The following is a 20736-nucleotide window of genomic DNA, read 5'->3' as shown; positions in this document are numbered from 1 at the left end:
TTTATCGGGTTTTTGATATTGAAGCATAAGCAAAGAAAGTTATATATGCTGTAAATAAGTATAATAGACTGGGTAATTTATGACAATTATTATAAGTATATTAATAATTAGCACAGAACATTAAATCAATATTTATAAAAAGTTTAACTGGTTTAGTGTGTGCTTCAAGCGCAACCAGAGTTCAAACACCTCTAGTGGAGGAGCGGAACACTGTTCCCAAATGATAAGAAATAGTATAGCAGTTTATTAGAATTATGATTAAAAAAAAAATCCTAACAAATTATTTGTAAGCAACTAAATTCTGAAACACATCAATCTTTTCTCTGAAAAAATAGTGTAAGTTCAGAGTTAATTTTTTTCTAGAGAGAGAGAGATATTATGTAATACTAAATAAGTTGTATTTAGATAATTTTAGTTTTTGTATTTGTTTGCAACACTTTTCCTTTAAGAGGGAAAGGGAAACAAGAAAACAATCCATTGAATGGACTATGGTGAATAAAACTGATAACAAATGGCAAGTGACTTATGCAAGTTTTGCAATACCATAGTTAATGCAAAAGTGGAAAGAATCCGTGCTCATGTGAATAAATGCAAGAAATCGGAAGCTCATTCCTTGTTTTTGTGTTCATCAAACACTGATGATAATGAATCTTCATGCAGTGAAGAGACATCTACTTCACGGAAAAGAAAGCAACCTCTTGAAGATAATGTTTCTACATGCGAAAGTTCGAATACTATTGTGGATGCTGGAACATCAAAACCCAAAAAGGCCAATAGGACAATTTATTTTAAAAACAAGTGACTGCCAGAGGTTATTACTGACCGAAAAGTATCGGAATTTTTTTATGCTAGTAATATAAGCCTATCGTTTAATATAGCCAATAGTGATCCATTTAGAAAAATGGTTAATGCTTTGCATCCGGGTCATATCCCTCCTAATAGGAAGAAATTAGCTGGATCATCATTAGATGAGGCAGATAAAACTGTTGATATTCTAATGGCAGAAAAAATGAAAAATTCAACTATCACTCTGATGTTGGATGGTTGGTCAAATGCAAATGCTGACTCCATCACCGCAATGAGTATCCACACTGGCAAGAGCACCCACTTAATAGATGCCGTCGAATGCGGCTCACACGAGAAAACAGCAGAATTCTGTGCGGAAATAGCTGAAAGGGTTATGGATACTATAAGCAAAGAGTATATTGTGTTTTTGCTGTTTGTTGTGATAACGAGAACAAAATGAAAAAATTTCGAAAAATTTCGTGACATAATTGTCCAGAACCATCCATATGTCCTTGGTTTTGGCTGCTCAGTCCATTTTATGAATCTTCTTGTTAAAGATATCACCCCTAAAAATGTGGTAAAATATATAGTAGAAATACAAAAATATTTTAGACAACACCATAGACCACTTGGGTCGCTTATGGAAAAAGATGGACAAAAGCCACAATTACCTAATGAAACAAGGTGGAATTCTGAAGAAGCTTGCCTTTCTTCATTCATCCATAATTACTTAAAATACGTAGAAATCCACTAAACATAAAGAAGAAATTCAAAAAAAGTATTGTGATGTTTTTAGATAACCAAAGGATTATATATAAAGAATGCGTCAACTTGCAAGTGCAGTTATCAAGTATTTGTAAAGCCCTAGATAATTTACAAAGAGATAGCTGTACTCTTGGACAGACAGTGAAATATGGCTAGATGTACTGGAAAGTAAAAAATTATCTTCATATAAGGAGTGTGTTGCACATCGCTTTGAAAAAGCATTAACTCCATTTAATTTCCTTGCAAATATGACTGATCCCCCTTTGAGAGGAAAAAGATTAATTAAGGAACAAGAAGCTTTCGCTGAACAATGGATCGAAAAACTGAATACAGAATTTCTTATTGCACTACAGATGTTTCAAATAGAAGATGCAAATTTCTATCCAGGAACAAAATGTTTCCACAAAACGTGATAGAGTCAGTTGAAGCAAAAAAGTGGTGGAAAATCAGGCGTTGCAAGGCAGAAAAAAATAAGATTTTGAATGCAGACTTTTGCAAATTTTTGGAAGACCTGCATTCAATCACATCCACATCTGCATCAATTGAGCGAATTTTTCTACTTTTGGACTGGTATGGTCAAAACTGAGAAACAAACTTGGATGTGAAAATGCAAAGAAATTAGTGAAAGTCAATCCAATCAAAAGGTGTTATTGAAAAGGATTGGTAATTGTGAGTTAGAAAACATTCATGAAAATGTTTATTTTCTTTACTTGTAAAAAAAAGACATTTAAAATACACTGCTGGCCACCGTAAATGCAACACCCTGAAGGAAGCATGCAAATAATATGAAATTTACAACTTGCATTAGCGGAGGTGAGATATGCAAACGATTAGAATTTCAGCGCAGACGCACATCACGCGCGCCTGTGGCGCCACTTCAAAGCGCTATTTAAGGCTTGGAGATTTCGACGATTTGAAGTACGGCAATTGTGTTTTTCTTGTGGTTTTTTCAAAAAAACGATCAATTATGCCTCGTAGAAAACAGCGATCATCTTTTGATCAAGTATCCGAGTTCGACAGAGGAAGGATAGTGGCCTACCGAGATTGTGGATTATCTTTCAGGGAAATCGGTAGTCGTGTTGGACGAAACCAAACAACTGTAATGCGAATATGTGATCGTTGGATGCAGGAGGGTACGACGGACCGACGTGTTCGATCGCATCCACCTCAGTGCACCACTTCACGTGATGACAGACGTATTGTGCGTATGGCAGTGACGGATCGCTCAGCCACATCACGAACCATAGCACAGCACATTCAGTCTGTACCGCATCATCCAGTGTCTGCGAGTACCATTCGACGCCGTTTACAGCAGAGTGGTCTGTCCGCAAGACGTCCATTGCTTCGTCTACCCTTGACGCAGAACCACAGACGTCTCCGCCGCCAATGGTGCGATGAAAGAAGGATGTGGACGGCACAATGGAATGAAATTGTCTTTACTGACAAGTCACGCGCTACATCTCCGAGGCCAGCGCTACATCTCCGAGGTGTTGCAGCCAGTTGTCCTTCCTTACCTTCAGGGCTTGCCCACAGCCATATTTCAACAGGATAATGCGCGACCACACATGGCACGCATTGTCCAAAGGTTCTTCGTCAATCGCCAGATTGAATTGCTTCCCTGGCCAGCTCGCTCTCCGGATCTTTCGCCGATAGAAAACATGTGGTCCATGGTTGCTCAACGATTGACCCAGATTACATCCCCAGCTGCCACACCAGATCAACTTTGACAACGCGTGGAAGCTGCTTGGTCTGCTGTACCCCAAGAACACATCCAAAGTCTCTTTGAATCAATGCCGAGGCGTGTGGCAGCGGTGATCTCCAACAATGGCGGCTACTCTGGCTACTGATTTTGGCAGGAACCACACTTCACAGAAGTCTGTAAATTTAATCATTTGATGCTTGGTCAACATGTTATCTACAAAATATATATTGTTGCGATATCTCTTGTCTTTCTTGGTGTTGCAATTTGGGTGGCCAGCAGTGTATAATGGGAAGAAATATAATTTAAATAGCATTGAATGCAGATTTATTTATGTGTTTTTCTTAAGATAGAGTTTCATAATCCCCCCCACATCCCAGAGCCAGGACCCCTTGGCGGAGATCTTTCGTGAGCCCCTCTGTAATGAATTTATAGTGTAAAAAAATCTAAAATAATATTTGCTTGAGGCTGGAGTCCTGCAAGCCCCACCCTTGTGGGGGGAACAGACTATATATAGACAATGCAATAAAAGCATACTCTATCTGTGGCCCTCACAAAGGTATGACAATGCAATAACATCATTACAAAGCATACTGTTTGCAAGTAAGTGAAGTTTTAAGGTATAATTTTCAATAGGGTTTTTCACGGGTTTTTTCTAACCCCTATAATCTAAATAGCATTGAATACACAGATTTATTTATGTATTTCTTTTGAGATAGAGTATGACAATGCAATAACATCATTAGAAAGTATACTGTTTGCGAGTAAGTGCAGTTTTGGGGGTGTAGTTTTTGTTGGGTTTTTCGGGTTGGACAAAATCAGACCAACCCTGCCTAAAAAGATATCTGACTTAATATACTGTAACTGATAAAATTAGAATTGAGAATGAATGGACACACATTAACCAGATATCGATTCCCTTGAGAAAGTTGTCTAAGTGTTAATCACTTCTTTTCGTTGATTGATCCGCGGATATCCTAATTGGGACGTATCACTGAGAAAACCAACGAGCCTCTGATAAATACTGGAAGTACAGTAAAACTTGTCAGTTTGGACACTTCCCTACATTGGATGGTGTTAAACGGAAACAACTATAATCCCATAACACAGAATGATGACAAAAAGTACTGTACTTCTATATTTTAGACACCTCTCCAACTTATACAAATACAAAGGCCACAACAGGCAAATTGCCCAACGACGTGGCTGAAAAAAAAGATGTCAATAAAAACTGTGGATGTCAAACAACCAAAATACAGCACCCAATATAAAAGCAGATATCACGAAAAAAAACCTGATATAATTAATACTACACAATGCACTTGCCCATAAAAATGATTATGGTTGACTTAAATATGTTTAATATTGTTAACTTGGACACATATTTTAATAGAAACGTGGGGAGGGGGGGCCTAGACAGGTTTTGCTGCACTTGTTTCTTGTTTTGAAATCGCAATTACATATTTTTAAAAAAATCAAAACATTTTGTGCGAATCGTTTAATTTTATTGTGAACCACGACTCTTTCAAGTAGCCCACGACACGTTATCAAATCACGTAAGTGGCTCAAGCTCTCAAAAAAAGTTTATCACTTCTGTTTATTTCCGTGGGCAGTCATCGACAATCATTCCTATGCTGCGAGACGAGTCGTTTGAACGTGGTCATAATAATGATTCTCCCTTACGAATTGATACAGAGTGCATGGGGGAAAGTCCCTTTATATCCTGGAATAACTCGTGAACCGTTGATGCTAGAGGCATACTTCCAATTGGAAAAAGTAACCAGATATCGTGTAGACCTCAGATACGTCATTCACATTGCAAGAGGATGTTTAGTTGATAAAATAAAAATTATTTTTTTATTTGGTCACCCGATTCTAAAAAATCCAACTCGAGAAATTTGTTGCACTCTCTCTCCACAGACCAAAATCAAATTCGATGTTTGTTTCAAAGTGCAATATTCGCCAAGATATTTGTGTTCGAAAATCACCGAAAATGAAGGAAAGAATCGCATAAACTAGCGGACAAGCTTATTCTACGCTTCGTATGCTATTCTGTTCCTGATTCTCAGCGATTTTCTATAATTCAAACATCTCAGCTAACAGTGTTTTGTGAAACATGGATTTTTTTTTTTTGCCTCAGAAGAGACAAAGAGCGATAAATAACTCTCTAATTTGGTTTTTAGGTCAAGGTTGCCTAAATAACTCAATTAAATTAATGACAAGTAATGAAGCATAAAATAGAATATTTAGATTAAGATTATTGTTTATAATAGTGAGGGTTGACATTTTGACCAGGACACTGGCTAAAAGTGGTTTTAGCGTCTAGATGTAATCATAACTGGTCAAATATGGTCTTGAAATCCATTTAGTAATAAATTTAAATGTTTATTATTTTTAATAAAATAATCTATAAATAATGTTAAGGTAATTAAGTGAATTCGAATAGGCTAGTAGTTGTAGAACCTACTGTCAGAGCTGGAACTAGAAACAAAAATTGGCTGTCACCAGGGGTCAGAGACTATTTTGCCCCTCCCCACCCCAATAATTTTAAACGTAGAAACAGTAAAATCAGTGCCCTTCCTGCTCCAGTGCCCGGGGCACTATATCCCCCACTACTTTCTACTAGTTGCAACTTTGCCTGCCATCAGAAGAGGGTGACATAATGTGACTATGACAGCTCTATAAGAAACTACTGATTAAAAAATTAATAATGGAAAAATTGGTTTCTGTTTCTTTCAGCTTGACCAGACTTGGTCAAAGTGAATGCAACCCTGTTTTTTGAAAACCTATTCTTTTAAAAGTAAAACCAATCCTAATTTCAAATTCAATGTGAAAAAAGTTAAAACTATTACTATATCAGTTTAAGATCATTTCAATAGTTTTGACCACTTTAAGCTAGTGACCTGGTCAAAACCAATTTTGTCGGATAAAATTACAACCCTGCTTCCACACCCTTCCCGGTACGTTCCATCGTTTGCTATGCAGACTAAAATCAACTGTTTCTTTTTTTTTCACACAGAAATTTTTGACAAATTAGCTAACAACTACAGGTTAGGAAACAATTTTTAATGCACAGAAACACATCACTTTTTATTACGAATATCATGCAAATGCAATTAAGTCATATGATAAGTTAAGAAAACCGTGTTGCGATATTCAATACCGACTGAGATAATCAGTTCAAAAAAGAAAAGTTCTCATTTTCTTCACTTCAAATAGTATACCTCAAAATGAAGAACAGGTCAGCGATAGCGACGACGATGCCGGCCATTAAGCCAGCAAGAACCTGAATCGGGACGCTGGGTTCGTGAAGAGCGTATTCGACGGCCTTGTAGGTGAAGATGAAACTCCCCACGACAGTCAACACGAAATTCACGACGACCGCGATCTGAGCGTTGACGACCTTCGCCGTGCTGCCAACAACTTCCCGATTCTCAGGCAGCGGCGAGCTCACGTCCTTGACCATATCGTTGTACTCCTTGTTCATCTGATCGTCTCGAAGCTTCTGGACCCGAGCGTCCATCTCCGCGTTCCTCGGAGGCGTCGAGGGCACGGGCAGCGTTATCCTGCTGGCGTCAAGGCACCCGTGGATGTAGCGACGTCGACCTCCGGATTCTTCATTCCTCAACGCGTCTTTGAGTTTTTTCAGCTCTGCCACAGTCACCGAGGGTAGTCCGTGGGAAGCACTCAAGTCAACGGTTATACCAGAAGACATGACCATCTTCTACGTACTTTTTTCTGAAACTTTCAACTCACGTCCAAGGAGAAAATCGACCTGAAACATAAATAATAACTTTTCCACGTCTGATTCGGATGATTCCCAACATGCACACATACATGAGCATCACAAAAAATAAAAAGTCCTATGAATCAACACGTATAAGTTAGTCATATTTTGCGCATCAGCAACAGAGAAAATTCGACATCGTTCTTACTGAAACTGCACCAATCATCACGGTAATAGTTGTGCAATTTGGCCGTATGTTCCACTAACGTTTTATGCAATTCATCTCTCCTCAGAAACGTTAGTTTCGATTGCATTATTGTTTTTGTTTAGTTCTTCAGGGAAGCACCCAGAAAAAAAAGTTTTTCTCAGCCTTGAACACATCGAGGAAACAAACTTTGTGTATATTATGCAGAGGCCGATTCCGGTAGGTTAAGGAGTCGCCTTAACCGGAGAAACGAACCCGAATCCTCTTGCAACCCGGGCAATCGCGCTTTTTTCATAACGGAAGAAAAGTCATGTTTCTATGTCAGATTTCCGACTGGGGTTCCGTGACAGCTTTTTTGGTATTAAACGGAATCAAACATCATGAAACCATTGAAAAACCCAGAAACTTGTAGATAAAAAAAATTATTGTTACTGATGCTAATCTTTATTTTGAAGGAAAAGGTGTAGTTTAATCAAATTCAGACCATTTGGTTGATAAAACAACGGCGAAACAGTAATTCCCGATTTTCTCAGTCAAGAACTGCTGACATTTTTACCATTGAATAATTCAAGAAAGGCCCGATTGCGCTGGAATTTCGGGTTTTTTTTAAATTTTTTTCAACAAATTGTTTGGTTCAACGCTAAAATTTGGATTTCTTTTCCCTTAAAAAAAAACAATTTTCAAACAAGAAGCCGGTCTCAACAATGTGCTGGTAAGACACTATAAATCTGTGCTCAGATGGCAAAATGTCATAAGTCACTTTTTTTTTTTAATTTTACGATGGCGAATTTGTAAATAATATTTTGCCAACATGCGATACTTTGGCTTTTTGACTTATTACAATTTGCCTCCGTTGTTTCCTCATGAACTAAAAGAGAAAGATTAAATTTTGCCACCTTCCAAAATTTTAAAGAACGAGACTCCGGAATGCGAACACCTCAATTTTTTGGGAAAAGTTTGAGGCCATTTTGCACTATATATTCTTTTTCACTATAAAAACTTCCAAATCTCGTATGAAAGGAAGTACATACGCCTTTGCGTGGCTATCCCGGAAGTTAATTTTATGAATATATTTTGCAAAAATTGCAGACATTACTAATGGAAAATGCTACACAATCAAGTTTTAATGATAAAAATATCAGAAAATAAATTAAACACAGCACTTAAAAACAACTCAAATGTATTCTCATTACCCGAGTTGATGAAATATACTTTTAGTTTGACGTTAAATACTCAACTTCACTCCCAGGACTTTCTTGTTAAGTTTCTATCCTTTACCTTGGCAACCGGTACGCACGAAGTGAGAAAAAAGTTCTAAATGCCTCCCCAATCGCCCCCAACGCAACATAGAACGGAAGCGTTTTCTCCCTCACATCATTTATAATATGCGTACACATATATACATGTCTTCGAATTAAGTAATATTCAAAAGAGCCGAAGCTGTTAAGTGAAAGATATGTGGCGCTACAGTTGCAAAATAACCCATCTCGTATTTTAATCGCAAAAACAGTGAATAGTTCACCAACTATACTTATTATATCACCTTACTTCAATAAGCTTGCAAGGACATTACTTGCGAATAAAATTACAGCTCTCCGATTATGATTTCCTCAATTATTTCAGAATTATTCGGAAACCGATACGAAAGCGATGACATTTCTGTTTCTATTAGCCCTGAGAGACTAACCAGATACTCGCAATTATCAAACGCGGCATTATTAGAAAACGACACGAGATAAAACGGACCGATTCAGTGAAATCTTCCAATAATTTCCAAAGTCGTTTTCTACATGAAGGAATCCTGATAGAACAGAACTCCGTGATAAAATATATATACACACAACTGGTTGCAACTTAATCTCGAAATTGAACGGAGTTGATGAACAAACTCAGTCAATATGAATGTTCATCGACTTGTAAAAGGGAAAAAAACGTCACGAGATACAGAGGCTCTCATTGCAGAGGCTCTCTTTCAATGACCTTTAACGGTAGAGAGGAGTAAGTAATAACTGTCAACTACATTTCCTTGTCGAGGAGTACTACATAACGTACACTTCGGATTTGTCGGACAAGGATAAGTGAAACCGGGCGGAAGCTTTTCGCTTTTGATTAAAAGGGGAAAGAAACGTCAATTCATCCACATTTTCCCCGTTACGGAATTTTACTAACACAGGTTCTTTAGCACGGTTGACGTCTTTGCCTTTCCTATTCTCGTTTGAACGAGAGAGAGAGACATACCAAAGACAAACATCTGCTCTACACAGAAGAAGCAAGTTCTGGCACTATTCGGGATCACGAAATTTGTGACCAGGCGAAAATAGAACTGAATTACAGGGGCATACCCCCAGGGCTTGACAAATCGCAGGCGTCGGTCGCCATGGCAACTAGAAAATCGGTATCGACGCCGAAACTTTTCCATTTGCGATTCCTAAATTGAAGTTTAAGGATAAACACACACGAAAAAAATTTAATTTGATGAGTGTATTCCCACATGTCAAGGGGTTAATATCCTTGAAAAATCAGGGTGGGAGGACATTATTTAGGACAGTTTTTCAAGAGAAAGCAATGCTTGCCTCATGAAATTTCACTGCAGCCCAAATTTTTTTTCCGATTTGTCAAGCCCCGCTATACCCCACATATGTGAATATTGGTTGTTTTCCAACTTTGAGGCGTGAATATAAGCCAGTCTTCTATTTGGAAAAAAAGTATCTCCGCAGAGAGCAGGCAGACCTTAAACACGATAATTTCATAACATGAAAATTCAAGCATTTGGCATTTTCACTTTTTAATATGGACGGCAGGTAGCAGCATTAGTAGAACACGAAACACATAACTTTGACAACATAAATACGCCGTGGTACATATGAATAATCCGCACGATATCATTTTTATCCGTCAATCGCTCTAAGGAAATTCTCAAGAGTAGAACATGAGCTCATTCAATAGCATTTCCAAATGCAAAAAAAAGTCATAAAGATTACTTAACTGAGGAACAAGGTTCTGGAACTTAAAATTGGAAAATTTTATTAAAAAATTTGAATTCGGCGAATACAAAAACGACTATATATTGGAAATATTGTACGTACATACGCAAGAGGGGGGGGGGGGTGAGTAAATTCAAAGCCCATCAAATTGTGCCAAGAAAACTGAAGAGCATTAAAATATTTGAAAGAATGAAATGAACTTGGTAAGAGAAATCGCTTACTCCACATAAATAAGAATATTGAAAAACACGGTTTCCCACTTAAACTTTTATAACCGAGGGGGAGAAGCGTTTTTTTTTTTTCTTCTTTAAATTCTTTCTACACTACAGCCTCCCAAAATCCCAAATCCAATTTCCCTGGAATATTCAGAAAAGCAATTAAAATAAGAGAAAAGAAAAAGACCGTCACGAGCCGATCTGAACGAATTCGAAGACTTCTATACGTTCATCCGATTTGGATGAAAAACAATCTGAACCTGGGCATCCATCCACTAGAAATCTATTCCAGAAATTTTTCTATGAAACCTGATCTTATCTGGTAGAAAAAGCTGCCACACGGAGAGCAATAATTCATACCAAATGCCATAATGAAACACGCATTTCAGCTCCGTATTTCAGCTTGAAAAGGGAGAAACTGTCAAACTCTCTCCTACTACTTGAATAGTTCAGGAAAGTTTTGTGCAGGACAATTTTAGGAAGTTTCAGGTGTGGAGAAAAACGATGAACCACGATTGTTGGTTGTTAAGAGTCAAATATGCTTGTTGTATGCTGTAAAGAGCTATCGAAACTCGTTTCAAAGATGCAAAAAACCCTGAGAATAACTGGACGAAACCAACCAAAAATATATTTTGTCACACAAATCTTTATAAGTGACATAACTCATAACACCACTAGACAGCTACCTCCATTAACATCAACCCTATTCCACTTATTTTATACCACTAACGGACGTATTCAGAGACAGAGTTTAACTGCAATCGTAGATTAAGGATTAGAGATCGGAACGGATTAGTTAAATTCGGGATTTAAATTTACAAATCCGTGTTAATCTTTAATCCTTTAACCTGCGATTGCAGTTAAATTCTGTAGATGAATATGGCCGTTAATCCAATCCAATATCTACACACCCACTGTCCACAATAAAAAATTATTATTTTTCACTATAGTCTATAATCAAATTTCAAGCAAAACAAAAACCAGTACGTATGATTCTATCTAAGAAATATGCGCACATATTCAGCACAAATACAAAATTTTCTCGAAAAATCTGTTGAAAAATTCTTGTACCAAAAATATGGGTTACAATCATTGTTAACCTCATCTTGTATAGTATGAAATAAAATTTCATGGTCTACATACATTTTGATTTAGTTTTCTTGAAACTTGGTTAACTGATAAATAATAAAAACTAACTAATCTTATTAAATACTATAAATGCTAATAGGATGTTTCAATGCTATTCAACATGCTAAACGTAGTCCCTATATTCCTTCCACTTTTGCACGATCCAAGTTATAATAATAATAATTAGCCCAACTTTATCAATCAATGATTACAAACAGATCATTTGGGTTATCTTCAAAAAATTGCGGAAAACACATATCAAAAGATCATTTAGAGAAGAAACACTATAATGTCTCAGCAGGGATTAAAAACTGAGAGTTTTTGATTTGGCTATATATATATATATATATGACTGGCTCATCAGGGTCAAAGGTACGTTAAAATAATCAACATTGGCAGAAAAACAAGTGAAGCCATATATAAAAAGTTCAAAATATTAATTATGGTGCGAAATACAAAGGAGTAGACAAGCTTAACCTCTCGTTCACATATACGTCGACCTCAGGTTTAACGGTTTCAAATGGTTTTTAATGTGGTGTGGTTTTTTTTTTAAGACCTGAAGTACACATGCGTAACTAACTCCAATGGTCCTGGTAAAAATATAGACCCAAATTAATGAAATTTAAAGAAAAATGAAATTTTCTTTTAAAGGGTCATTTTGACATACAATAGACATAAGTAAATCCAAAAAAAACTTTTTTTTTTAATAGCTATTTTTGGTTCAGGACCGAAGAGGTTGCAGCTTCATAAGCATTCTGGGAGTACACATACACACCACCCACACATTTCTAGGAGCACACAAGCTTCCTATGCATTTCATAAGTACACGCCTTCAATACATTCCTGAATAGATAAACACCACCTAGGCTTTTCTAGAGCAGGGATCTTCAACCCGTTGCTCGATCAGATGTTATGCGAGCATTTATGGCTCGCTGTACACATTCAATTCATTGTAAGCAACGTAGTGCAAGGGCTTCGGAAGTTTAAATCAGCAATGGATCGTTTCCTCACATAGACCCATCTACGGTACGTTTTTTCATTTGCATAAAAATTAATGGAAAAATTTTACTAGGCTGACCATATCTGCTCAAAAAATACGGGGCATTGCCAATTACCGCTAAAAGCAAGCCAAGTTGTCAACTCGTGCTAAAATCACAGAAAAGTCGGCAATCGCGGAAAATGACACGCCTCTTCAAATTCTAGTGGATCACAAATATGTGATATGAATATTCTTATTTATAGGCATGATTATTGTAATGTAATTTTTGAGTTAGGGAGATAATTTTAATCGTTGATTTGAAAAATAAAAAGGTAAGTTGGCTTCGTTGAAAATACGAGAAAAACCGGGACATTTTTGCAAAAAAGTCGGGACCGCCAGAACAGAAAAAACCGGGATTGTCCTGGAAAATACGGGACATATGGTCAACATAGTTTTTACCATACTCTACCAAATTAACTGAAATGAAGGAATGAATGGCTAACAGACAATTATAATTAAGCGTTCAGAAAACATTGCCGAGAATCACTTGAACACACTTTTTTTATTCCTTCCGCACAACGTAGATATGAACGAGATGCCAAAAAACATTTTGTGGTTTGTGATTCCTAGGAATGTGTATAAGGTGAATGTACGGTTCAGAAGTAGTAGTTTTTGTTATTCGCGGCTACCCCAGAACGTAACCCCCGCGACCACCGAGGGACGAATTTAAATTAATGAAAGAAAACGATTCCAAAACTTGCGTCAATTTCGAATTGATAATAAGAAAAATTATTGAAAGATGTAATTCAAGAATTACTGAAAATACAGAATTAATGCAAAAATTAAACTTTATTTTGCTTGGTTCTACTCAATTATTCAGTGTGCTATACGTGTTTGGGGAGGTGATTATGAGTCCAACTTCAATGTTTTAATTAAGTGCCCAGAAAAAACTATAAATATTATTTCCTCTCGAACTCTACACCATCTGCCTATAATTATAAATCAGACTATAGATTTAATATTGTAAACTATATGAAGAATATACCGAAATCTAATGTTTATTTATAAAAATCCTACTTGGTTTGAAATCAGGCAATGCCCAACAAACACGTCTCTCCGTTGAGGTTTTCAAAATATTATACAACCTAAAAAAACATTAACCCAAAAGTAATTTATATATTTGGCTCCATTATATTTTAATAACTTGCCAAATGAAATAAGAGCTTTCAAAAAACTAATTATTAATTATATTAATTTTTTAATAGTGGCTTGGTCCCCCCCCCCCCCCCCGGTATATAGTGTTGTCACAACAACACAACAAGGCCTCTATAATATTTGTGTCTATTTGTACATTTTTCTTTAGTACTTGATAATTTTAAAAGTGTTTGCCACCAAGGAAAAAATTTGTTGTATACTCTGAACGGATTGAGCGATCCCTTGAGTCGAATATTGTGCGTATATTGTATTTTTATTTTTTTCAATAAATTATTATTATTATTCCAGAATTTGTGAAAGAAATAATGAACTGATGAAAATTCAGAATTCATGGAAGATATAATTTAGAAATTTTGGTGAAAGCGTTCAATAATTTGGAGCCTCCTGTTTGGTTCGGAGCCCTGGGTACCTTTGGCCCAAGATAAGAAAAAATCGTGATTTTTTTGATTGAAATTAATTGAGTGCTTATTAATTAAAACAAATCTTGTTAATCATCAAGAATGCATATTTTCATATCACCTACCTGCTTTGTTCTCCCCAATATCTCAAATTTTATTCAGTATTAATGAATAAACTACAAACGAACTACAAGCAAAAAAAAAAAAAAAAGACAAAAAAATCTATGTTTGTGTAACATGAAAGATCGTTGAGCTCAAATTAACTTCACGGATTAACATTTTTCTTGTAGAGAAAGTGCTTTTATTCATGAGCGCGCCCCCCCCCCCAAATTAAAGTGAATGCATGGTGGCAACTCGGTGTCACACATATGGTGCAAGTATCTCAATTAAATCGGTACAACCAAAAGACCACTCAGCAGTAACCAAATAAAACATTCTAGGCCAATTGAATAGATTGTTTTTTGCGATGATGTACTCATCCAGCACATGGGAAATTTGCTCACAGAATGGATATGATAACCAGTCAAGGCAAAATAATGCAATTAGCATGCCACGATTTCGTAATTCATGGAAACATCACATCTGACTGTGAGGTAGAAGAACAAAAGTTCAACAACAGATCAGAATAGGCCTATGTCATGGTAATGATGCAAATATGCTTTCAATTCAGCAAAATTTGCAATCCGACCACTGCATATAACATTTTGGGGGTATCCCCAAAGTCAAAGGTTGTAAGTAGCGTTCACTTGTCAGGTGAACATGGCGGCCAAGTGTCATGTCATCTTGTTATTGTTGAAATGGTTCTTCAGCAGCTGCTTCGCTGATGTTGCAATGTGCATCTAGATAAAAGTTGTGCTATCCACCAGGGCCAGACAAATCTAAAAAATATTTAGGCACCAGCCAAATTCATTATGAGCAAAGCTTGTTTTTCCCAAGAAAAACAGTCCCGAGTAGTGTTTTCATTTTTACTTTTCCAGGACTTTATGACCCATTCTCATGTTGGAAGACACATTATTACAAAATCAAAAAAAAAAAATTGTTTCATACTTACACTCAATTTTAGCAATGATGCATATAAAATTTTAGGTGCCAAAACTAATTCTCCAGTCGCCCTGGCATTTGTCCAGCCCAGCTATTCACACACTGATGCTGTTAAAGTGCCGAAATGATGTGATTGTGCAAAATAGATTATACTGCTGGCCAAGTGAAGCATCATCAATTTGTATATCTTAAAGTTTTTTTTTCTTTGGACAAAGAAAATTCCATTGCTTCATTCAATGGATCCGTACAAATTTTCAAGCCATTCTGACCAGCACTTTTTATTCGTGCTTTGGAATCAGAACTGTAATTATAATCACCCTGTATATAGTTGATTTATTTTTCATAAATCACTTACTACTGTGCATCCCAACCAAATGGTGTCCCAGTCCATATTACAAGGAATATCTAACTAAAAACTATTTGGACAGCAATCACCGGCCACCTCACGAACTGGCCAATTTTGGGCTTAGTAGAGCCTTGATTAACTGAGAGTAATGTTGAAAATATGTAAAAAAGATTCAATATTATGCCTGGTGGCAATAAACAGTACGAGATATGCTGCTTCCTATGGAAAGAAAATGAAAATGTCTATGAGGTAATGTAACTACTAGTACACTGTTCTTTAGGAGCAGCTGTCTTTTTGGATTATAAGACCACCTGCCCTTGGCATGACAGTGAAGTCACTACTGTTGCTGTTTCTCTGTGGGGCGAAGACTTTGAGATAATACACCACCACCACATATGTGATACACAATCCTCATTTATGAATCTGCTTAAGATAGAGCATCCGAATGTAGCGCAAAGTTAGAACATTCAGTAAGAATGAGAAATTTTGATACTGTATATAATTTTCAGCAACTAAGATACTTAATAGAAAAAAAAAAAATTATATTCCAGCCACTTTTGAGATGGAAAAAAAACACTTATATCTCTTACACCATTCAAAGATATAGGCTACCATCAGAACGTACCCCAAGAATACAAAATGTTGTAAGAATAAAACATTTTGGCTAATAATGAACAAATGTGATATTTTTAAGGGGGGGAAATTACATTTAGACCACTTTTATGTGATTTTTTGAAGAAAAAAAAATTGTGAATTTGAAAATCAAAAATTTGATGTTTTGCAATTTGAGAAACAAAATCATTCTGAATGTTTTCTTGGGTAGATGTAATACCTTTCTTGCTAAAATAAAGCTATTTTAGCTAGTTAATGTTTTGACATTACGTGTGTGACAACGAACACGAGACGAAATTATGATTATGGAAAAAATAAGCAGGGCTTGATAAATCCCAGTCTCCAGGTCACCATAGAAACTAATAAATTTGGATTGGCGCCTATATAAAATTTTCTTTGTATAGGAATGTGTGTGTGTGGAATTGAAGTCTGAGAATAGCGCAAAATATTTGGAATTTATAACAGTATATTTGCCAACATACAAAGGGTTTACTAGGCCTATGCCCTGGAAAAGTAAGAAACATTATTTCAGATCTGTTTTTCTCTAATAAAGATGTTTTGACTTCTAAAAAAATTGTTCTCGCACATAGATTTTTTGTGATTTGTCAAGCCCTGAAAATAGGTTAGATGAAATACATTGGAGATGCAATTTCTGCAATTTTTTTGTCACAACACAGTAGGTATGAGTGAAGGCACTCCGTAGTTTGCTAGTTTTATTTATTTATTATTATTTTTTTTGGAGAGAAGCATATGTAGCTAGTACCAATTTCTGTGATAAAAGGAAAATTTGTATAAAAACTCAATAACATCCGAAATGGTGACAAACAAAGAATTTGTGAGCCCAGTAATGACTATCTTTATCCACAGAGATCTCTGTACAGAAAATCTGAATTTTTTGTTATCTAAGTGATAACAAATTTTAAAATGTACGTAGATAATTTCACAAAACACAATCACTGAGGTCAAGCTTTAAGCATGACCTCAGCACAAATATATCAGGCTTAAAACTCCTAATCTGCCTGTGTACTACTTCCTAATCATTTTAAACACACACACAGATAACTTAAAGACTGGATACTGCATTCTATTACTCATGAGCAGCAAGCACGTAAAGTGATAAAAATTTTTACTATGTAAATTTTCTTGTCACATAAATTGAAAACCCATCCTACTATGAATGATTCCATGAGTAAGAATTTCAACAAAAATGACATGCATCTTGCATGTAAGAAAAGGCTGTTTAAATTGCAGATGTCTTTCTTTCAAACTGAGCCCAACACTGGTCTATCGCCGTAGGAAATTTACTACCAAATTAGTAAATTTGTAGTTGTGCTGGAAGCCACAAAGCATTACATGCCAGATTAGTGCTACTGTAGAACAATTTCGAAGAATTTTAAGAAAAAGTGCAGGGAATATGTGCTATTGTGGGGATTTTTTACCAGATTTCTATTGCAAAACATTTCTAGTCAGCTGAGGGCTCGTTGCAGAACAAAGCAAAACATTCTGCTCTGGGGGTCTGAAGTGTGTATGCATTTCTGATAGCCTGAAAGTGTATCCAGTGTTAACGTGAATGTTTAGTGCTGTCATCTATTTCTCAAACTATCAAGTGTAATGATTGAATATTTGTACTCTTATAGGCCTGTTTCTCTCTAATGAGACAATCCATATTTCAAAAAAATCTCCCAGTATCCCTAAAAAATTAAATTAGAGAAATGTGTACTATAGTAGATCCTGTTTACAATGTTCCCGCTTGGAATATTTTCCTGCTTAGTAAAGCTTATTTTTGTGGTCCCAACTCTTAAGACTCACTGAGGTTTCCTCCCGTATTTTCCCACTTACTTTTTTTATGATTGTTTTCTGAAAAACATAAGCGGGATCCACTGTACAGTGAGATACCTCAGCCAACGAAGATAATTTGTTAAGGAGCTACATTCGATAGCATGGCCAAAACATAATTTTCCATCGGTTTCCACCAGGAAATTATTTTATTTTATGAACAGACCAATATTTGAAGTTTCATAAAACACTGAAAGGCACTACGAAAAAAATAGAAACTGACAGAGAAGACTGAGATAAACAACTTCACAATTGGATGAGGGAATGCAAAAAACAGAACATTCGTTTATTTTATGAAGTTGGGTTCATGATCCATAGCGGAAAAAAAATGTGAGAGGTGGTATGTCAATATGATATTAGTCAACTCATTTTTCTCTCGCTCGCACACACACACAGAAGTAAGTTCCTAGAATGTCCAAAATTTCCAATTCAGTATTAAGAATCTTATCGTATGCAATGGGAGTCCAGGCAAAGGAGGATATATAGTTTTGCTTCCTATGGGCTACATTGCCACTCTTCTCCTATTATAATGTAATTTTCTTGACCAAGCATTCCTCAAATTTCTCTGCCGTTGTAAAGCTTATTAAACTCATGCAAAATCCCCGCTTAGATCCTTTCCTGGGTCTCCAAGTCACTCACATGCTAAAATAACACACTGTCTCTGTCCCTATTTTTGTCGGTCAGTGATTTTTTTCCTTTGTTTTTTATGTCATTCCAATGCACACACGTTATGTCAGGTCGCTCACTGGCCTAATCCCTTGCTCTCTAGGTCACTGTCATATTCGCTAGATCACTATTGTTTGCTCACTGACTTGGTCCTTCACTCTTTACATCACTCACATGCTTGCACCAGGGCTGTCTCAAGAGCATCATAGGCCCCTGGACCAAGTGATTTTTCTGAGACCCTGCCTGACAAATTCCCGAAAAATTCAACTACTCTTTTTTTGGAGGCAATGAGAGATGGCTCTTGAGGGCCATGCACAGATGTGCCCTAGGCCCATACGTTAAAATGACACTGGCTTGCACTGTTTTGGTCATGCACAATCTTTAGATTATTAATGTTATGGCCATTCACTAACTCGTCCCCCCTCGCTTTATAGGCAGAGGAGGATTTGTGTTTTCACTGCTTGTAAGCTACAAAAGTTCTTGTTGCATTTCTCTCATTCTACCAACTTTCTTGACCATTCCTAAACTCCGCCGCCCCTCCGAACTTGTCACCCTGGGCTATAGCCCACCAAACCCTGTAAATATGTGAGTCCAGGACAAGTCCCATTATTTTTTGGGTTTATGACTATAGGGAATGTGAATAATCCTAGACACTAGCCTAACGCCCAAAATTTCAATAGCAACTGATCTCCAAACTTGAATATAACCATCAGGGACCTGACAAGGCGAACTAGACACGAACTAGAACAAGGCGAACAAAGCTAGAGATCTTGTAACAAAATCCATCAGACCTAGACAATAATATTCCCCTCTCTCTCTCTCTATCTTCATCCCCAGCGCCTCAAACATAATATGTCACATGACCAAGCACATCCAATCTGTCATGCCAAAGAAGCGGATGGATAGTCATGTGAGATTTCTATCTGCCTTGGTCTTCTTCAAGGACATCTGTGCCGTTTGATACAAAGTTCTGTGGGGGGTGTGCTTACCCACGCCACTGGTCTCTGCAGCAGAGGCGTACGCAAGGAAAAGGGGCATGTGGGCTGTGCATGAACACAAAAGGCACCCAATTTGGGGCCGTGAGCACGTGCCTTGTTTATTCAAGGGAGGAAAAGGCCCTGGTAACAATACAGTAACAACTTGTAATTTACTATAATTATATCCTGCAACAATTTTATATTCTTTCTTACCCTCCAAGATAGATATTAGATGTAATAAAAAAATGCCATGAAAAAGACGTTGGAGTAAAAGTAATGAATTTTCATCACCGAAAAATGGATGGCACATCAACAAGCTATGTCATTACGGATGTCTCATAACCATGCTCTCCACATAGATAACACAAAAATTTAAAAAGTAAATAAATCTTTACATGCCATTTCTTCTCAATGAATATTATTGAACAAAAAATGAAATTATTGCGATTAAATTCTCGAGCTTACCTTCACACACACACAGGGTTCGATCCGATTTCAATGAGGAGGGGGTGGGATGGTGCAACGGATAAAATGAAACACGAAAATTGGGAAGAGACGGGGAGCAAAAAAAATGTAAACAACATCGGCGGAGGACACACTCACTTTTGACTGTTGCCAAAAGAGAAATGCTGATAAAAGTTTTTAGTTTGAGTATTAAAAGCGCAACCTCGTGATCGTCTGCAAACTCTACTGAATTCGCTGCACGACTTGCTTCTGCCTCTGTGATTCGTCTGTTTATCGAGGCATGAAGGGCGTTTTGAAACCAAAACTAATCATGTACTGCCATCTATTAACACATAATCGAGCTAAAAACTTATAATCTTTAGAGTAATATTCTTACTGAGGTGACATCCCGTATTTACCGGGACAATCCCGGTATTTTCCATTAAGAAAAAATATAAGAGAAAGCAACCTCATTTCTCCTCTACGGTATGTTCTGTATTTTTGTCCATCCCGACTTTTTGGCAAAAGTGTCCCGGTTTTTCCCGTATTTTACACGAAGTCTACTTGAATTTTTATTCTTATTTGGAAGTCAAAGATTGAAATTATTTTTCAACTCATAAATTATATTGTGATAATTATACAAATACAAATGCAACGCCACAACAAGCAAATTTGCCCAACGAGGTGGCTGACTTAAGAACATCATGGATCCC

The 20736-nt window shown here is 36.7% G+C and overlaps 2 protein-coding genes across 3 annotated transcripts in view; both read right to left on the bottom strand.

Annotated features, from left to right (window-relative positions):
- LOC149089666 (protein phosphatase 1 regulatory subunit 16A-like) overlaps positions 1 to 20171 on the bottom strand; it is a 118147-nt gene extending 97976 nt beyond the window's left edge. Inside the window, exon 1 of one of the 2 annotated variants that reach the window (XM_089235056.1) lies at positions 20045 to 20171. The gene's annotated coding sequence lies outside the window, so the exon portion shown is untranslated. The remainder of the gene's footprint in view (positions 1 to 20044) is intronic. The other variant, XM_089235140.1, reaches the window with a different exon arrangement.
- Positions 6302 to 20174, bottom strand: LOC149089665 (vacuolar ATPase assembly protein VMA12). Its single transcript, XM_089235215.1, has 2 exons — positions 20045 to 20174; positions 6302 to 7025 (listed from the first exon to the last, which is right to left on the bottom strand). Exon 2 carries the CDS (start codon positions 6969 to 6971, stop codon positions 6462 to 6464), a length of 510 nt encoding a protein of 169 aa, XP_089091341.1. The 5' UTR covers positions 6972 to 7025; positions 20045 to 20174; the 3' UTR covers positions 6302 to 6461.
- Positions 20175 to 20736: the final 562 nt, after the last annotated feature.

The sequence above is a fragment of the Pholcus phalangioides genome, unplaced genomic scaffold, assembly GCF_987345545.1.
Source record: "Pholcus phalangioides strain wild (caught in Gottingen) unplaced genomic scaffold, Ppha-v1.0 ptg000001l_1, whole genome shotgun sequence".
NCBI lineage: Eukaryota > Metazoa > Arthropoda > Arachnida > Araneae > Pholcidae > Pholcus > Pholcus phalangioides.
The sequence above is the reverse complement of the archived record's forward strand: the minus strand, read 5'-3'. Positions and strand labels throughout refer to the sequence as shown.

Bases quoted from the DNA above. Each gene is read 5' to 3' on its own strand.
- LOC149089665 (XM_089235215.1), bottom strand. From the start codon at position 6,971: ATGGTCATGTCTTCTGGTATAACCGTTGACTTGAGTGCTTCCCACGGA.